This window comes from Myxine glutinosa, chromosome 11 (genome assembly GCF_964187855.1).
Source record: "Myxine glutinosa chromosome 11, kmMyxGlut1.1, whole genome shotgun sequence".
NCBI lineage: Eukaryota > Metazoa > Chordata > Myxini > Myxiniformes > Myxinidae > Myxine > Myxine glutinosa.
The window spans coordinates 16,936,857-16,950,814 of record NC_136271.1 but is presented as its reverse complement, the minus strand read 5'-3'; the positions used below and the strand labels follow the sequence as shown (position 1 = coordinate 16,950,814).

The window sequence follows — 13,958 nt, the reverse complement described above, 5'->3', positions numbered from 1 at the left end:
TGTAAAAAATCCTCTTCAAGTTCATTCGAGTTGTGTGGGGAGCGTTGATGGACAGCAATCTTCAAGTCATGCCATGGATTTTAGATTGGATTTAGGTGGGGGCTCTGACTGGGCCACTCAAGAACATTTATATTTTTGTTGCTTACCCTCTCCAGTGTAGCTTTGGCTGTGTGCTTTGGGTTGTTGTCATGATGAAAGGTGAACTTCTGTCCCAATTTCAGCTTTCTTGCAGAGGGCAGAAGGTTTTCCTGTCGGAATTTTCTGTATTTTGCTCCATCCATTTTCGCTTATATCCTGACAAGTGCCCCAGTCCCATAACATGATGCTGCCACCCACATGCTTCACAGTAGGGATGGTGTTCTTTGGGTGATGCGCCGTGTTGGGTTTTCGCGAAACATAACGTTTTGCATTTAGGTCAAAGAGTTCCATCTTGGTTTCGTCAGACCACAAAACTTTTGTCACATGGCTTCAGAATTTCCAGAGTAATTTTCCGGAGTTTTTTTTGCATATCTCAAACGGGACTCAAGGTGGGCTGTTTTTAGTAATGGCTTCCTTCTTGCCACCCTACCGTACAGGCCAGACTTGTGGAATGCTTGGGATATTTTTGTCACATGCACACAGTGACCAGTCTTTGCCATAAAGGCCTGAAGCTCTTTCAAAGTTGCCATTGGCCTCTTGGTGGCCTCTCTGATCAGTCTCCTCCTTGCTTAGTCATCCTGTTTGAAGGGACGGCCTGATCTCGGCAGGGTCTTGGTGGTGTACCATAAGGGGGGTGGACACTTGTCCAACCAAGATATTCTTGTTTTGTATTTTTTATTTATTTTCAGAAATTTGTAGAATTTGTATTTCATTTGGAAGTTGTGGGTTATGATGTTTAAATAAAGATGGAAAACGTCTGATTTAATGCATTTTAATTCCAGACTATAAGGCAACAAAAGGTTAAAATTTTGAAAGGGGGGTGTAGACTTTCTATTGGCACTGTATGTATGTTAGTCGTGGCCAAAAATATTGGCACCCTTGAACTTTTTTCGAATAACACAATTTTCTCGAAAAAGAAGTTGAAATTGACCACAAAATAAATTGAGTCCACAATTTTCTATTTCACTGTTAATATTAATTAATATATCCTTGAACAGAACTTAATATATCCTTTAAAATCAGAAAATAAACAGAAATGGCATTGACAAAATTATTGACACCCGAGACTTAATATTTAGTAGCACAGACTTTGGACAAAATAACTGCAGTCAAGCGCTTCCTATAGCCATGAACGAGCTTCCTACACCTCTCCACTGGCAGTTTGGCCCACTCTTCTTGTGCAAACTGCTCCAGTTCTCCCAGATTTGCCTACTCCCAACTGCTGTTTTCAGATCTCCCCACAGGTGTTCAATGGGATTTAGATCTGGACTCATTGCTGGCCACTTCAGAACAGTCCAGCATTTTGTCTTGAACCATTCCTGGGTGCTTTTTGAAGTGTGTTTGGGGTAATTGACCCCAAGTAGGGATAACCATGATCGTCAAAGCTCATGGGAGACCCCGCTTTCTGACACTGGGTTGAACATTGCGCTCCAAAATTCCTTGGTAATCTCCTGATTTCATGATGCCATGCACACATTCAAGGCACAGCAACTCATCACTAACACATCCAGTGTTAGAGACAGCACAGCAACCACAAAAAATCACTGAACCTCCTCCATGTTTGACTGCAGGGAAGGTGTCCTTTTCTTTGAAGGCTTCATTTTGTTTTCTGTAAACATAGAGATGATGTGCTTTACCGAAAAGCTCTAATTTGGTCCCATCTGTCCACAGGACATTCTCCCAGAAGGATTTTAGATTGTTCAGGTTTGTTTTGGAAAACTCCAGTCAGGCTTTATTATGTCTCTCTCTGCCAGCACTGGGGTCCTCCAGGGTCTCCTACCATAGAACCCCCTTTCATTGAGTTGTCGACGGATGGTGCGAGTTGAAACTGTCGTGCCGTGTGCCTGAAAGTGATCTTGAATCTGTTTGGCAGTTGATCGAGGTGCTTTCTCCACCATTCAAACAATCCGTCGCTGCAATCTTCAATCAAGTTTTTTCTTGCGGCCACGTCCAGGGAGGTTGGCTATGGTGCCATGGGCCTTAAACTTCCTGATAAAATTGCTTATGGTGGTCACAGTAACATCAAGGTCTCCGGAGATGGACTTGTAGCCTAGAGATTGTCCATGCTTGGCTACAATTTTGGGTCTGACTTCCTCAGACAATTCTCTGGTTTTCTTTCTTTTCTCCATGCTCATTGTGGTGCACACAGTGACACAAAACAGCAGAACGACTCCTTTTCTATCTTCAAACTGGTTCAATGAGTGATTTTTATATTGCAGGCACCTGCAACTCACCATCGGTGAGTTGAATTCCAAAGTAAAGGAGAATTACCTGCTTGAAATCTAATTATTTATAACGAATTATTTATAACGAAGAAGGAGCCACAAATATTGTCTGGGCCATTTTCGGATTTCTGTGTGGAATAAGCTAAGATTTAGTAATTTTTGCAGCTTTTTTGTTTTGTATCACTGCAAACCAAAGAAATACATATGTGGATACCAAAATATCTTTTAATTTCAACAATTTTCCTGAAGAAATGGTGCATTATTTGAAAGAAGTGCAAGGGTGCCAATATTTTGTGTGTGTGTGTGTGTGTGTGTGTGTGTGTGTGTGTGTGTGTGTGTGTGTGTGTGTGTGTGTCTGTGTCTGTGTGTGTGTGTCTGTGTCTGTGTCTGTGTGTGTCTGTGTGTCTGTATATGTAGTATACAACAACAACAACAGGCATTTTAAGGCCATTTTCCCTGCAAGAGCGGGGGTTAGCCTTGCGGTCCCCATGACAATGTTCTCCATTTTGCCCTATTTTCTGCATCTCCCCTTGTTTAACCCCCTTGCCCGCATTTCTTCTTCGACCATCTTTAGCCAAGTCTTTCTCGGTCTTCCCCGTCCTTTACTTCCTTCTACATTCATTTCCATCACTCTTCTCAACCAGTCACTTTCATCCTTCCTCAACACATGACCAAACCATCTCAACCTGTTTCTCTTCACAGCATCCATCACAGGCTCTATTCCCATCATCTTTCGCAATTCATCATTTGTCTTCCTGTCTCTCAACGATACTCCACACATCCACCGAACCATTCGCATTTCCACCCTTTCCAGCCTTCGTTGCTGCTCTACGTTCATTACCCATGTCTCACTCCCATACATCATAACACTTCTCACACATGCAGCATACACCTTTCCCTTCAGCTTCAACGACACTCCCCTCCTCATCAGCACGCCACTCAGTTCCCGAAACTTCTTCCATGCACATCTCACTCGAGCAACCGTTGCGGAGTCTGATCCACCTTCTCCATTCAGCATGTCTCCTAGGTAACGAAATGTTTTCACACCTTCCAGTTTCACGCCATCTCCAAGATCCAACTCAACATTTCCTCCATCTGCAGCTCCCTCTGTGCACACCTTACACTTGAATGTAGCTGCCACACTGGTTAATGACCCTCTCAAACCACTACATTTTTGATGAACCCACTAAGCGCACATTGTACATTGAATGGAATTCACTCCGACACCCTTCCTGCACACCGCACACGTGTGTGTGTGTGTGTGTGTGTGTGTGTGTGTGTGTGTGTGTGTGTGTGTGTGTGTGTGTGTGTGTGTGTGTGTGTGTGTGTGTGCGTGCGCGCTCGCGCTGTCAGCTGTCAAACCTCGCCATCCGCAATTTTGCTTATCTGCGCCTACCTTGTCGACACCCTTTCTCTCCCTTCTATTCGCACCGATACTCCCCTGTAGTCGCAAAAAGAGAATGAGCCCCGCCCACCTTGAACTCGTTTGGTATTCACAAGTTTTTAAAGACTTGCAGTTTTTGGATAACTGTATTTTCCTTCATTTAACATCACGTGTTAAATTACAATACTGTACCTTATAGCCAAAAAATATATAATTTTTAAACTTTTCATTCTGCATCTTCCGGCAGCATGCCACAATGTAGGAAAAATAAACTCTGTCCACCTTAAACTCGTTTAATGTTAACTTTTTATAACACTTAAAATTTTTAAACACTTTTGGTTTGGCTGCAACATAACAAAAGCAACAGTATAATGTAACAAAATAATCTTTCTGAAGAAAAAGAAGGATCGTGATTGTGGTGAATCAAAAGAACTCGAACGGCACTCAGTAGAGCGCATACCTCTGCCAGACTGAACAGTTTATGTTTTGTATACCACTGATAGGCTGGATCTGGATTCAGACCTGAACCAAAATCTAATCGGCTTGTTCTTGTCACCAAACCAACTTGTCCACCAAGTTTAGTCTTAACTCGTCCATAACTTTTTGGCCTGATCTCTCAATGATGAAGAACCACTAAAGAATTAAATAATTCTCGTATCCGAATCAATATTCAGATCTTCACCAAAATTGAATCGATTTGTCTTTGTCCCACACCCAACATGTCCAGCAAGTGTCGTCCAAATCTGTCCATAACATTTTGACATATCGTGCTATGTATCGGTTTTAGCCCTATCACTCAATGGTGAATTAATCATTTGGAAATTAAATAATTCTTGTATCCGAATCCATATTCAGATCTTCACCAAAATTTAATCGATTTGTCTTTATCCCACACACAACCGGTCCTCCAAGTTTCGTCCAAATCCGTCCATAACATTTTGAGATATCCTGCTATGTATAGTTTCTGGCCTCGTTTAGGTGAAGGTGAAGAATCACTTTAAAAATTCTACCAGCCGGATCAGAATCTGGATCTTCACCAAAATCTAATAATTTCGTCCGTGTCACACAGACGACATCTTTGCCAAATTTTGTCCGAATCTGTCCACCACTTTTTAAGATATCGTATTAACTTTTTGAGATGCATAACGACTTGTTTCAAAAGAAATATCAAAATTCGTGGAGCCATCAGGGTCATATTAAAACTCTTACATCTATTTCATTAAATGCTAATCAAGATTGAACTTTGACTCCACAGGAACTACAGGTTCAACTATCCAAAGTCAAATGGAAAATGTTTGTAAAAGTGAGAGGGTGGGGGGGAGGTGTGGGGGTTGCGTTCCCATGGTGGGATGTCACATTTCCACTGAATACCTTTAATAATAGTTTATTATTTATTTATTCATTTATTTTGCGGTGGGTGCAACGGAAAGGCAATTCCACATGAAAATGAAGTTTTGATGCAACGAACATACCACAGAACGTATGCTTATTATAATGAGACTAAACCACATTCAATTTGAAGTATTTTAAGGCAACAACAAAGAATGCAACTTCAGTATTACACAGCGACATTTTGAGATTGCTGCGATTACCAGTCGAGTAATTATCTTAATTCATTTTTATTTTCTCAGGCTGGATGTTTGCTCAAGGATTTGGATTTATCAGCAAACTGGCTGCATGATGGATCTCTCACTGAGCTCAGCAGGTGAGCACTGATTAAAAACATCGTAATGTGGTGGACACGAAAGCTCACTGGCGTGAGGGCATCATTCCACGCACCAAGTGGGCAGCGGCCACGCCCGAGGGATAGGCGTGGCCGCGGGATATACACTGGGCGCGCAGCCCGGAGCGAGCAGTGCGGATGAGTGAGCAATGAATAAAGAGCTCGATGATAACCAAAGCGTTGTGGCCTACCTTTGTTCAACGTGTGTGCTCCCGCACCACATTGGTGACCTCCGACTGGTTCAACCAAAGTTGAACCCCCGAACGCGCAATGGCCATCAACGCGATCAAGCTGCCGGAGTTCTGGGAAGCGCAGGCCGACACCTGGTTTCTTCAAGCCGAGGCCCAATTCCAGCTCCCGGATGACACGAGGTACGTCTACGTGGTCGCTGCCCTTGGCTCCGGCACGGCCGCGCGCGTCGTGTCCTTCCTCCGGCACCCGCCGGACGAGGGCAAGTACGCGGCGCTCAAGCAGCTGCTCCTCGATACGTTTGGCCTCCCAGAGGCCGACCGCGCCGACCGTCTTTTGCACCTTCCCGCCCTCGGCGACACGCCCGTCCGCCCGCATGGATTACATGCTAGCCCTGCTCGGCGACGGCCGCGCGGATTTCCTGTTCCGTGCTCTCTTCCTCTGCGCGCTGCCTGTACAGGTGCGGCTCGCGTTGGCCGGGTCGACCATTACGGAACCGCGAGCCCTGGCCCGGCCAGGGAGGCGGACAAGTACTTCGCAGCCCACGACGCGCGGCCGGCATATAGCACGGCCGTCGTGGGTCCCGGCGCTGCGCACGGCGCGGGTGGTTCGGATCCTTCCGAGCACGGCGTAGGTTTGGCGGATCGCCGCGTGGCATGGCGTTCGGTTCCTTCCGAGCGCGGCGTAGGTTTGGCGGATCCATGCGTGGCCGCCGCCACGCCCCGCCCACAACCGTCGTCGCAACCGGTGCGGCGACCACCACCGGGCCAGACCTGGTGCCGTTTCCATGCCAGGTTCGGCCACAAGGCCAGGTCCTGTCCCCCGCCTTGTACTTTTGGCAGGTTGGGAAACGACCAGGCCGGCACTCGCTTCCTGCCATGAGCGTCGGCCATACTGGCAGCCTGTTGTTCATCACGGACACCTTATCCGGGCGCCGTTACCTGTGCGACACGGGAGCGCAGGTGAGTGTCATTCCCGCCGGTACGTCCGACAAGCAGTCCGCGGGCCGGGGTCCCGCGCTGCTTGCCGCCAATGGTACGTCCATTCGCACGTACGGAAAACGTTGCCTTTCTCTGCGGTTCGGAGGGCAGGTTTTCCGATGGTCGTTCGTCACTGCTGACGTGCCTATGGCACTGCTCGGCGCGGACTTCCTGTGTGCCAATGGTCTACTGGTGGACGTCAAGCACAGAAGGCTTGTCCAGGCTGAGACGTTCAGCTCGCTCGCTTGCGCACTGCCCGCCTCGTTGAGCAGCTCCCGGAGCGGCTCATCGAGCGGCTTGCTGAGCGGTTCGGTTCCGGCCAGGTTCATCTGTACGCTTCCGGCAGCAAACGAATTCACCCGCCTCCTCGCGGGTTTCCCGGCCCTCACGCGGCCCACCTTCTCGGCGGGGGCCGTCAAGCACGGGGTGGAACACCACATCCCCACCGCCGGGCCACCGGTCTACGCCCGGGCACGCCGCCTCGAGCCGACGAAGCTCGCCGTAGCTGAAGCGGAGTTCACGACGCTGGAGCGGCTTGGCATCGTGCGGCGCTCCGAGAGTGCTTGGGCGTCGCCGCTTCACATCGTGCCAAAGCCCGGCGGGGGATGGCGACCGTGCGGGGACTACCGGCGCCTCAACGACGCCACCACCCCCGACTGCTACCCCGTCCCCCACATCCAGGACTTCTCCGCCCGGTTGGCGGGCATGTCCTTCTTTTCGAAGGTGGACCTCATACGCGGCTACCATCAGGTCCCCGTCAGGCCGGAGGACATCCCGAAGACGGCGGTCATCACGCCGTTCGGCCTTTTCGAATTTCTTCGGATGCCCTTCGGTTTGAAGAATGCGGCTCCGGCGTTCCAGCGCCTAATGGACAGCGTCTTGCGCGACTTGGATTTCGTCTACGTGTACCTGGACGACATCCTCGTCGCCAGCGCGTCCCGCGTAGAGCACCTACACCATCTCCGCACGCTCTTCGAACGTCTGGGCCGGCATGACCTCATCGTGAACCCCGCCAAGTGCCGCTTCGGCGTCGCCGACATCGACTTTTTGGGGCACCGCGTCACCAGGCACGGGGCCGTCCCCCTACCGGCCAAGGTGGAGGCGGTGAAGGGGTTTCCGCGCCCCCGCACGATCAAGGGGCTCCAGGAGTTCCTGGGCATGGTAAACTTTTACCATCGGTTCCTGCCCCGCATCGCCCAGCTCCTGCGCCCCTTGCACGAGGCCCTCCGAGGGAAGCCGGGCAAAGGTGACGTTACCTGGACCGAGCAGATGGACGCGGCGTTCGCGGGCGCGAAGCTCGCCTTGGCTAACGCCACCATGCTCGCGCACCCGGCGCCCGATGCACCGATCGCCCTCACCACCGACGCCCCGGACTACGCGGTGGGCGCGGTGCACGAGCAATGGGTGCGTGGTGCCTGGCAACCGTTGGCGTTCTTCAGCCGGCAGCTTCGCCCGCCCGAACGCCGCTATAGTACCTTCGACCGCGAGTTGCTCGGGCTTCACCTGGCGGTCAGGCACTTCCGCCATCTGCTCGAGGGCCGTGCGTTCACGGCCTTCCTCGACCACAAGCCACTGGTTTTCGCGATGGGCAAGGTTGCCGAGCCATGGTCGGCCTGGCAGCAGCGTCACCTCTCGGCCGTGTCCGAGTACACGACGGACATCCGGCACGTTGCGGGGAAGGACAACCCGGTGGCGGATTGCCTTTCCCGGTCCGTCGCCCACGCAGTCCACCTTGGCATCGACTATGCCCGGATGGCGGCGGACCACCATCACGGGCCTCCGCGTCACCGAGTTGCCGTTCGACGGCGCGGCCCTCTTGTGCGATGTCTCCCTCGGGCGGCCTCGCCCCATCGTGCCCGCGGGCTGGCAGCACCATGTTTTTGACGCCATCCACGGCCTGCCCCACCCGGGCACGAAGGCCTCCCAGAGGTTGGTCGCCGACAAGTTTGTCTGGCATGGCCTCCGGAAGGCCGTCCGTGGCTGGACCAGGACGTGCCTCGCGTGCCAGCGCGCGAAGGTGCACCGGCACACCCAGGCCCCATTGGCCCCGTTTTCGGTGCCGGCACGTGGGTTCGACCACGTGCACGTGGACCTGGTGGGACCTCTGCCCCCCTCGCGGGGCTTCACCCACGTCCTCACCATGGTGGACCGCACCACCCGGTGGCCGGAGGCCGTGCCTTTGACGGCGACGATGGCGGCGGACATCGCGCAGGCGTTCATCGCTGCCTGGGTCACCTGGTTCGGCGCCCCCTCGGACATCTCGTCCGACCGCGGCCCCCAGTTCACCTCGGAGCTCTGGGGGGCGGTCGCGCGGGGGCTCGGGGTCCAGCTGCACCGAACCACGGCCTACCACCCCCAGGCCAACGCCCTGTGCGAGCGGTTCCACCGCTCGTTGAAGGCCGCGCTCCGGGCCACCCTCCGCGAAGGCGGCTGGGTCGACCGGCTCCCCTGGGTCCTGCTGGGCCTCCGGACGGCACCCAAGGACGACCTGCGCGCATCCGCGGCGGAGTTGGTCTTCGGACAACCGCTGCGGGTGCCGGGCGAGTTCCTCCCCGACCCCACGGCACCATGGTCCGCGGCGCAGGAGCGCTCCGCGCTGCAGGAGACCGCCCGGAGGTTCGCCCCGGTGTCGACGGCGCACCACGGGCACCCGCCTACGCACGTCGCCCCGGAGCTTCGCACCGCGGAGTACGTCTTCGTCCGGCACGACGCCCACCGGACACCACTGCGGCCCCCGTACGATGGGCCTTTCCACGTGCTGGAGACCAGGGTGAAACATTTCACCTTGGACATCGGCGGCACTCCCGACCGCGTCTCGGTGGATCGCCTCAAGCCGGCCCACCTCGATGTGGACCACCCACCGCCGGTGACTCGGCCCCCGCGTCGGGGCCGCCCCCCTGCGGGCGGACCCCCGGCACCGCCCAGGCCCGCCGGCACGCCACCCCCCGGTCCTGCACCCATCCCGGGTGCAACCGGAGGCATCCCTGCACCCCGGACGCCGCCAGTCGCCAGAGGGCGCTTCGGCCGGGTCATCCGGTTGCCGCGCAAACTGGCCCTCCAGGTGCGCGGGAATTCTGGGGGGGCGCGTGTGGCGGACACGAAAGCTCACTGGCGTGAGGGCATCATTCCATGCACCAAGTGGGCGGCGGCCACGCCCGAGGCATAGGCGTGGCCGCGGGATATACACCGGGTGCGCAGCCCGGAGCGAGCAGTGCGGATGAGTGAGCAATGAATAAAGAGCTCGATGATAACCAAAGCGTTGTGGCCTACCTTTGTTCAACGTGTGTGCTCCCGCACCACAGTAATCAAGATCAGTTGTCATTATTGGTGCATTATTTTTGCAACCTGTACTCATTTGAGTCTAACATCGAGGTGTCTTGCTCATTATAAAAATAAGATAAAAACCACATTTAGAGGCCATTTTTCCCCGCGATGCGGGGGTTGGCCTTTTTCGGGGACCATGGTTGTTGTTGTTTTTTGGTCCCCTTTTTGAAGCAATGTTTTACGGCCGGATGCCCTTCCTGCCGCCAACCCTTTTTGTCGCCTTTTACGACAAGCAGGGAATTACCAGTGAACTGGTACTCAATTAGCCGACCTCGGAAGGATGACAGGCTGAGTCAACCCCCCTGGCGTTAATTCAGCGATCGACCGGGATTCGAACCCAGGATCCTGGGATCCTAAGCTGGCACCCTAGCCGCTAGCCCAACACCAGGGCTCCGCTCATTGTCAAACTAAAAACGGATTCTCATTTTTAACTTCTGCCAACCGAGATTCCGTATCGCACCTGATTTGCATTCTTTGTTTGAGTCACTGCAAGCCAATCTTCCCTATCAACAGTCACACGTTTATTTTCTGCTTGATATAAATATTCATTTTGTAGTAGGCAACAACCACTTTGCTGAATCTGCTTGGATGACAAGATGGCCCTGGTGGTGGTGGTTCATGGTTGACACAAACGTTTTATTTTATATATATATATTGTCGTGTCGCTGGGGATTAAGATCCCCGAGCTGACGTCTGGCCGAAACGAGCTTCAACTCCGAGGCGTACTCCGAACCTTGGTGGGATTGTCTTTGGCGCACGCGGCAAGGCCCGAGCCTTATCTAATCGGGAACACGCGCAGGGGTTATCCGAATCCACAAACACAAATGCGGGACAGAAAAATCCACAATACAAAAAAGGAAGATTCGACAAATAATGATTTAATGAAAATACATGCAAATAACAACGAAAGGTGAGGTAAAAACTAAAATTCCTAATTGAGACGTCTCCACTCAGACTCGTATACAAACAAGGGAAAAAGATAATGAAAGAAAGAAATAATGTTTTGGTGATCGGCCGGCACTCAGCTTTGCGTCCCCAAATGGCTGGCAAGGCTTGCTGGTCGTCGCCTCGAACCACCGTTCGGGAAACGCACAAAATGGCGTGGAGACAGGCCAGTAGCCAGCCGTCGGCGTGAGGCAAGCAGGCAGGATCCCTCTTTGTTTCGCTCGTGACCCCCTCCTTCTCCGCAGTGCACCACCGTCAACCAACACCTCTTCCTTCCACGTTGCAAAAGTCCGAAAGCTCCGACACGTCTCCTCACCAGCGCACCCAAAATCACAGCGTCCACTCGAGACGAGAGAGAGCGAGACGGAGACAGAGACGGTGAGACGCGTCTTTTTTTCCTCCAGTTCTCGAATGTTCCACCATGACGTCACACTGTCCAATCACCGAGCGATATCCCATCATCCATGGTGCCTCCAGCAATCACGAAGCTCGGGGCGTGGTCTCCTCGTCGTCGGAGGGCGGAGTCTAATCTCCGTTCGGGAATGTTCGGATGACGTCGATGGCCGTGAGATGGGGCTTGATTGGCACGATCGACAAATGTGCTGGGTGTTTGTTAGCCCTTGTGGCGCTGTGAGCGAATGGAGTCCGTTTGTTATAGTTGTTGTTTGGTGGGCTTTTTAATTGCAATAAAGACGGAGGGAAGATCACAGGAGGCAAACACGCACTGGGGAATTTAACCTTACAGATCCTGCCTAGACAGCAGAATTCCACTCCTCCGTGTGGAGACACCTAAACACTTAACCGGACATTCGACTCCACTTAGATACATTGAGATTGCTTCTTCTTCTTCGCAACACTCGGAGCATGCTAATTTATACGATTCTATCCCGACTGAGGTATTTCATCTACTCCCACAAACACAGCTATATATATATATATATATATATATATATATATATATATATATATATATGTATATATATATATATATATATATATACACACATATATGCATATTGTTATCATAGTTATATTAATGGTGGTCAAAGCATTCTGGGTAAAACCAAGAAGACAGCCAGAATCGTCACGTGTCCTGTTCTTGAACAGAAAAAGATGAAGAAGAACGAGAAGCACGATCGTGGATTTTTGAGAAACAACACACTCCAACACAGAATGAGATAGACGCGTATCAATCAACAAGGTCCTTGTAAGGGAGGACATCAAACAAGCTCAAGTTCACAGAAAAAAAATCGACATCATTTAGTGATGAACATTGTTCATGTAATTGTGTGTTAAATTCTGCAGTGAGTTCTAAAAGTGCTTTGAATTGGTGAAAGACCACCTACAAGCAGACACACACGCAGATAGACACACACACACACACACACACACACACACACACACACACAGATAGACACACACACAAGACTTGGGGAGACGTGTGGCCTATTTATTGACGTTCATTGCAGCAGCAACAATTCCTCTCAGCAGAAGCTAGCAACCCAAGAATCACCGTTTGTACTTGCTGATGTGCACATATGTAGTCTACGCAACACAATCTACATCGCAGACCTTTAAATCTTCGAGACCGCTACTGTTACAGCCACATACCAACCTTTACGGTATCTTCCCAGCGCATGCCCAACTGCGAACACGCTGCTTTCCTGTTGAGTGTTTTCCAAACTGGTGTAGGAACGGAAGGATCGACTCACCGTACGATACAACGAAGTCCAAAACTGCCCAGTATAATCTTGAAAAAAAACAAAAAAAAAACCACCTTTAGAGGCCATTTTTCCCCGCAAAGCGGGGGTTGGCCTTTTTCGGGAACCGTGGTTGTTGTTGTTTTTCGGTCCCCTTTTTGAAGCAATGTTTTACGGCCGGATGCCCTTCCTGACGCCAACCCTTTTTGCCGCCTTTAACGACAAGCAGGGAATTACCAGTGAACTGGTACTCAATTAGCCGACCTCGGAAGGATGACAGGCTGAGTCAACCCCCCTGGCGTTAATTCAGCGATTGACCGGGATTCGAACCCAGGATCCTAGGATCCTAAGCCGGCACCCTAGCCGCTAGCCCAACACCAGGGTTAATCTTGAAAGTTGTTTCAAAATATCCAGCTATTCTTGGGATTAAGGCAGCAAGTCTTGGCACTTAAATTTTTGACATCAGGTGGTACTGTCGAAGAAAGCAAGAGTTGGACGTCCCATGTGAGCTCAAAGTTTGACCAAACGTGCATCATGTCTTCAAACATTTGTAGACGATTCCCGATGAAGCTTTGTTTTGTCGTCATGTGCAAACCGAACACCCAAGGTGACGCCTGATTGGTGCACCCATTGCCGATCTTGCTGAAGATGTGCGCTAATGGTTGATGCAATTGTTGAAGGTGTACACTGCAGGTTAATATTTTGTTTGTATTTGCTCAGGTTCCTGGTTTGCTGCCATTCTCTGCAGCGGTTGGATCTGTCTGCAAACCCTGGCGTAACCCGCATGGGTCTCGAGGAGCTCTTAACTGCACTGCACAGCAATCAAATTCCGTTGCACTTTCTCAATGTTGCTGGTACAGTATTTACCATGTCCAATTCTCCTCCTTTTGGAAAAGCTGTATCTTTGTACCGTTTTCACGAGGACGTCATATTGCATGTATTGATTTATCTTAGCCTCTGTTGTCCATATTGTGGTGTCGATGGTTGTTTTTCCCGGTTCTTTGTGAGTGTACACAACTATTTCGGCTCTGTGAAAACTTCTAAACTTAAGTATGTCTCCTATAATTTCAGGGATGTACTTACTTGGTCCAGTTGCATCAATTTTCTCTTTTGGTCTCCTTTGCTCACATCTCTCATTTATCCTTTAGCATCCTTCTCCTGTTTACAACTCGAAACCTGTCAAAAATGGGGGAAATTGTTTTTCAAAAACCATACAAACCCCCAGCAATGGCTTCACTTCCCTTCCCCCCCCCCTCCCTTTCCTTTTCCCAATCCACACTCTGCCAACCTCAATGGTCCAGGCTAACTCCTAACCCATAATAATACCTATACCTATGCCTGTGCACTTCT

At 51.1% G+C, this 13,958-nt stretch overlaps 1 protein-coding gene across 4 annotated transcripts in view; it reads left to right on the top strand.

Annotated features, from left to right (window-relative positions):
• The window catches only part of TONSL (tonsoku like, DNA repair protein), a 117,124-nt gene that overhangs the window by 98,210 nt on the left and 4,956 nt on the right, over positions 1–13,958 (top strand). For 2 of the 4 annotated variants that reach the window (XM_068130248.2, XM_068130249.2), the window contains exons 25-26: positions 5,379–5,452; positions 13,329–13,462. In XM_068130248.2, coding sequence (XP_067986349.2) covers positions 5,379–5,452; positions 13,329–13,462 — 208 coding nt within the window. Of the gene's footprint in view, positions 1–5,378; positions 5,842–13,328; positions 13,463–13,958 lie in introns of those variants that run through there. The other 2 variants (XR_013624907.1, XR_010986286.2) reach the window with 2 other exon arrangements.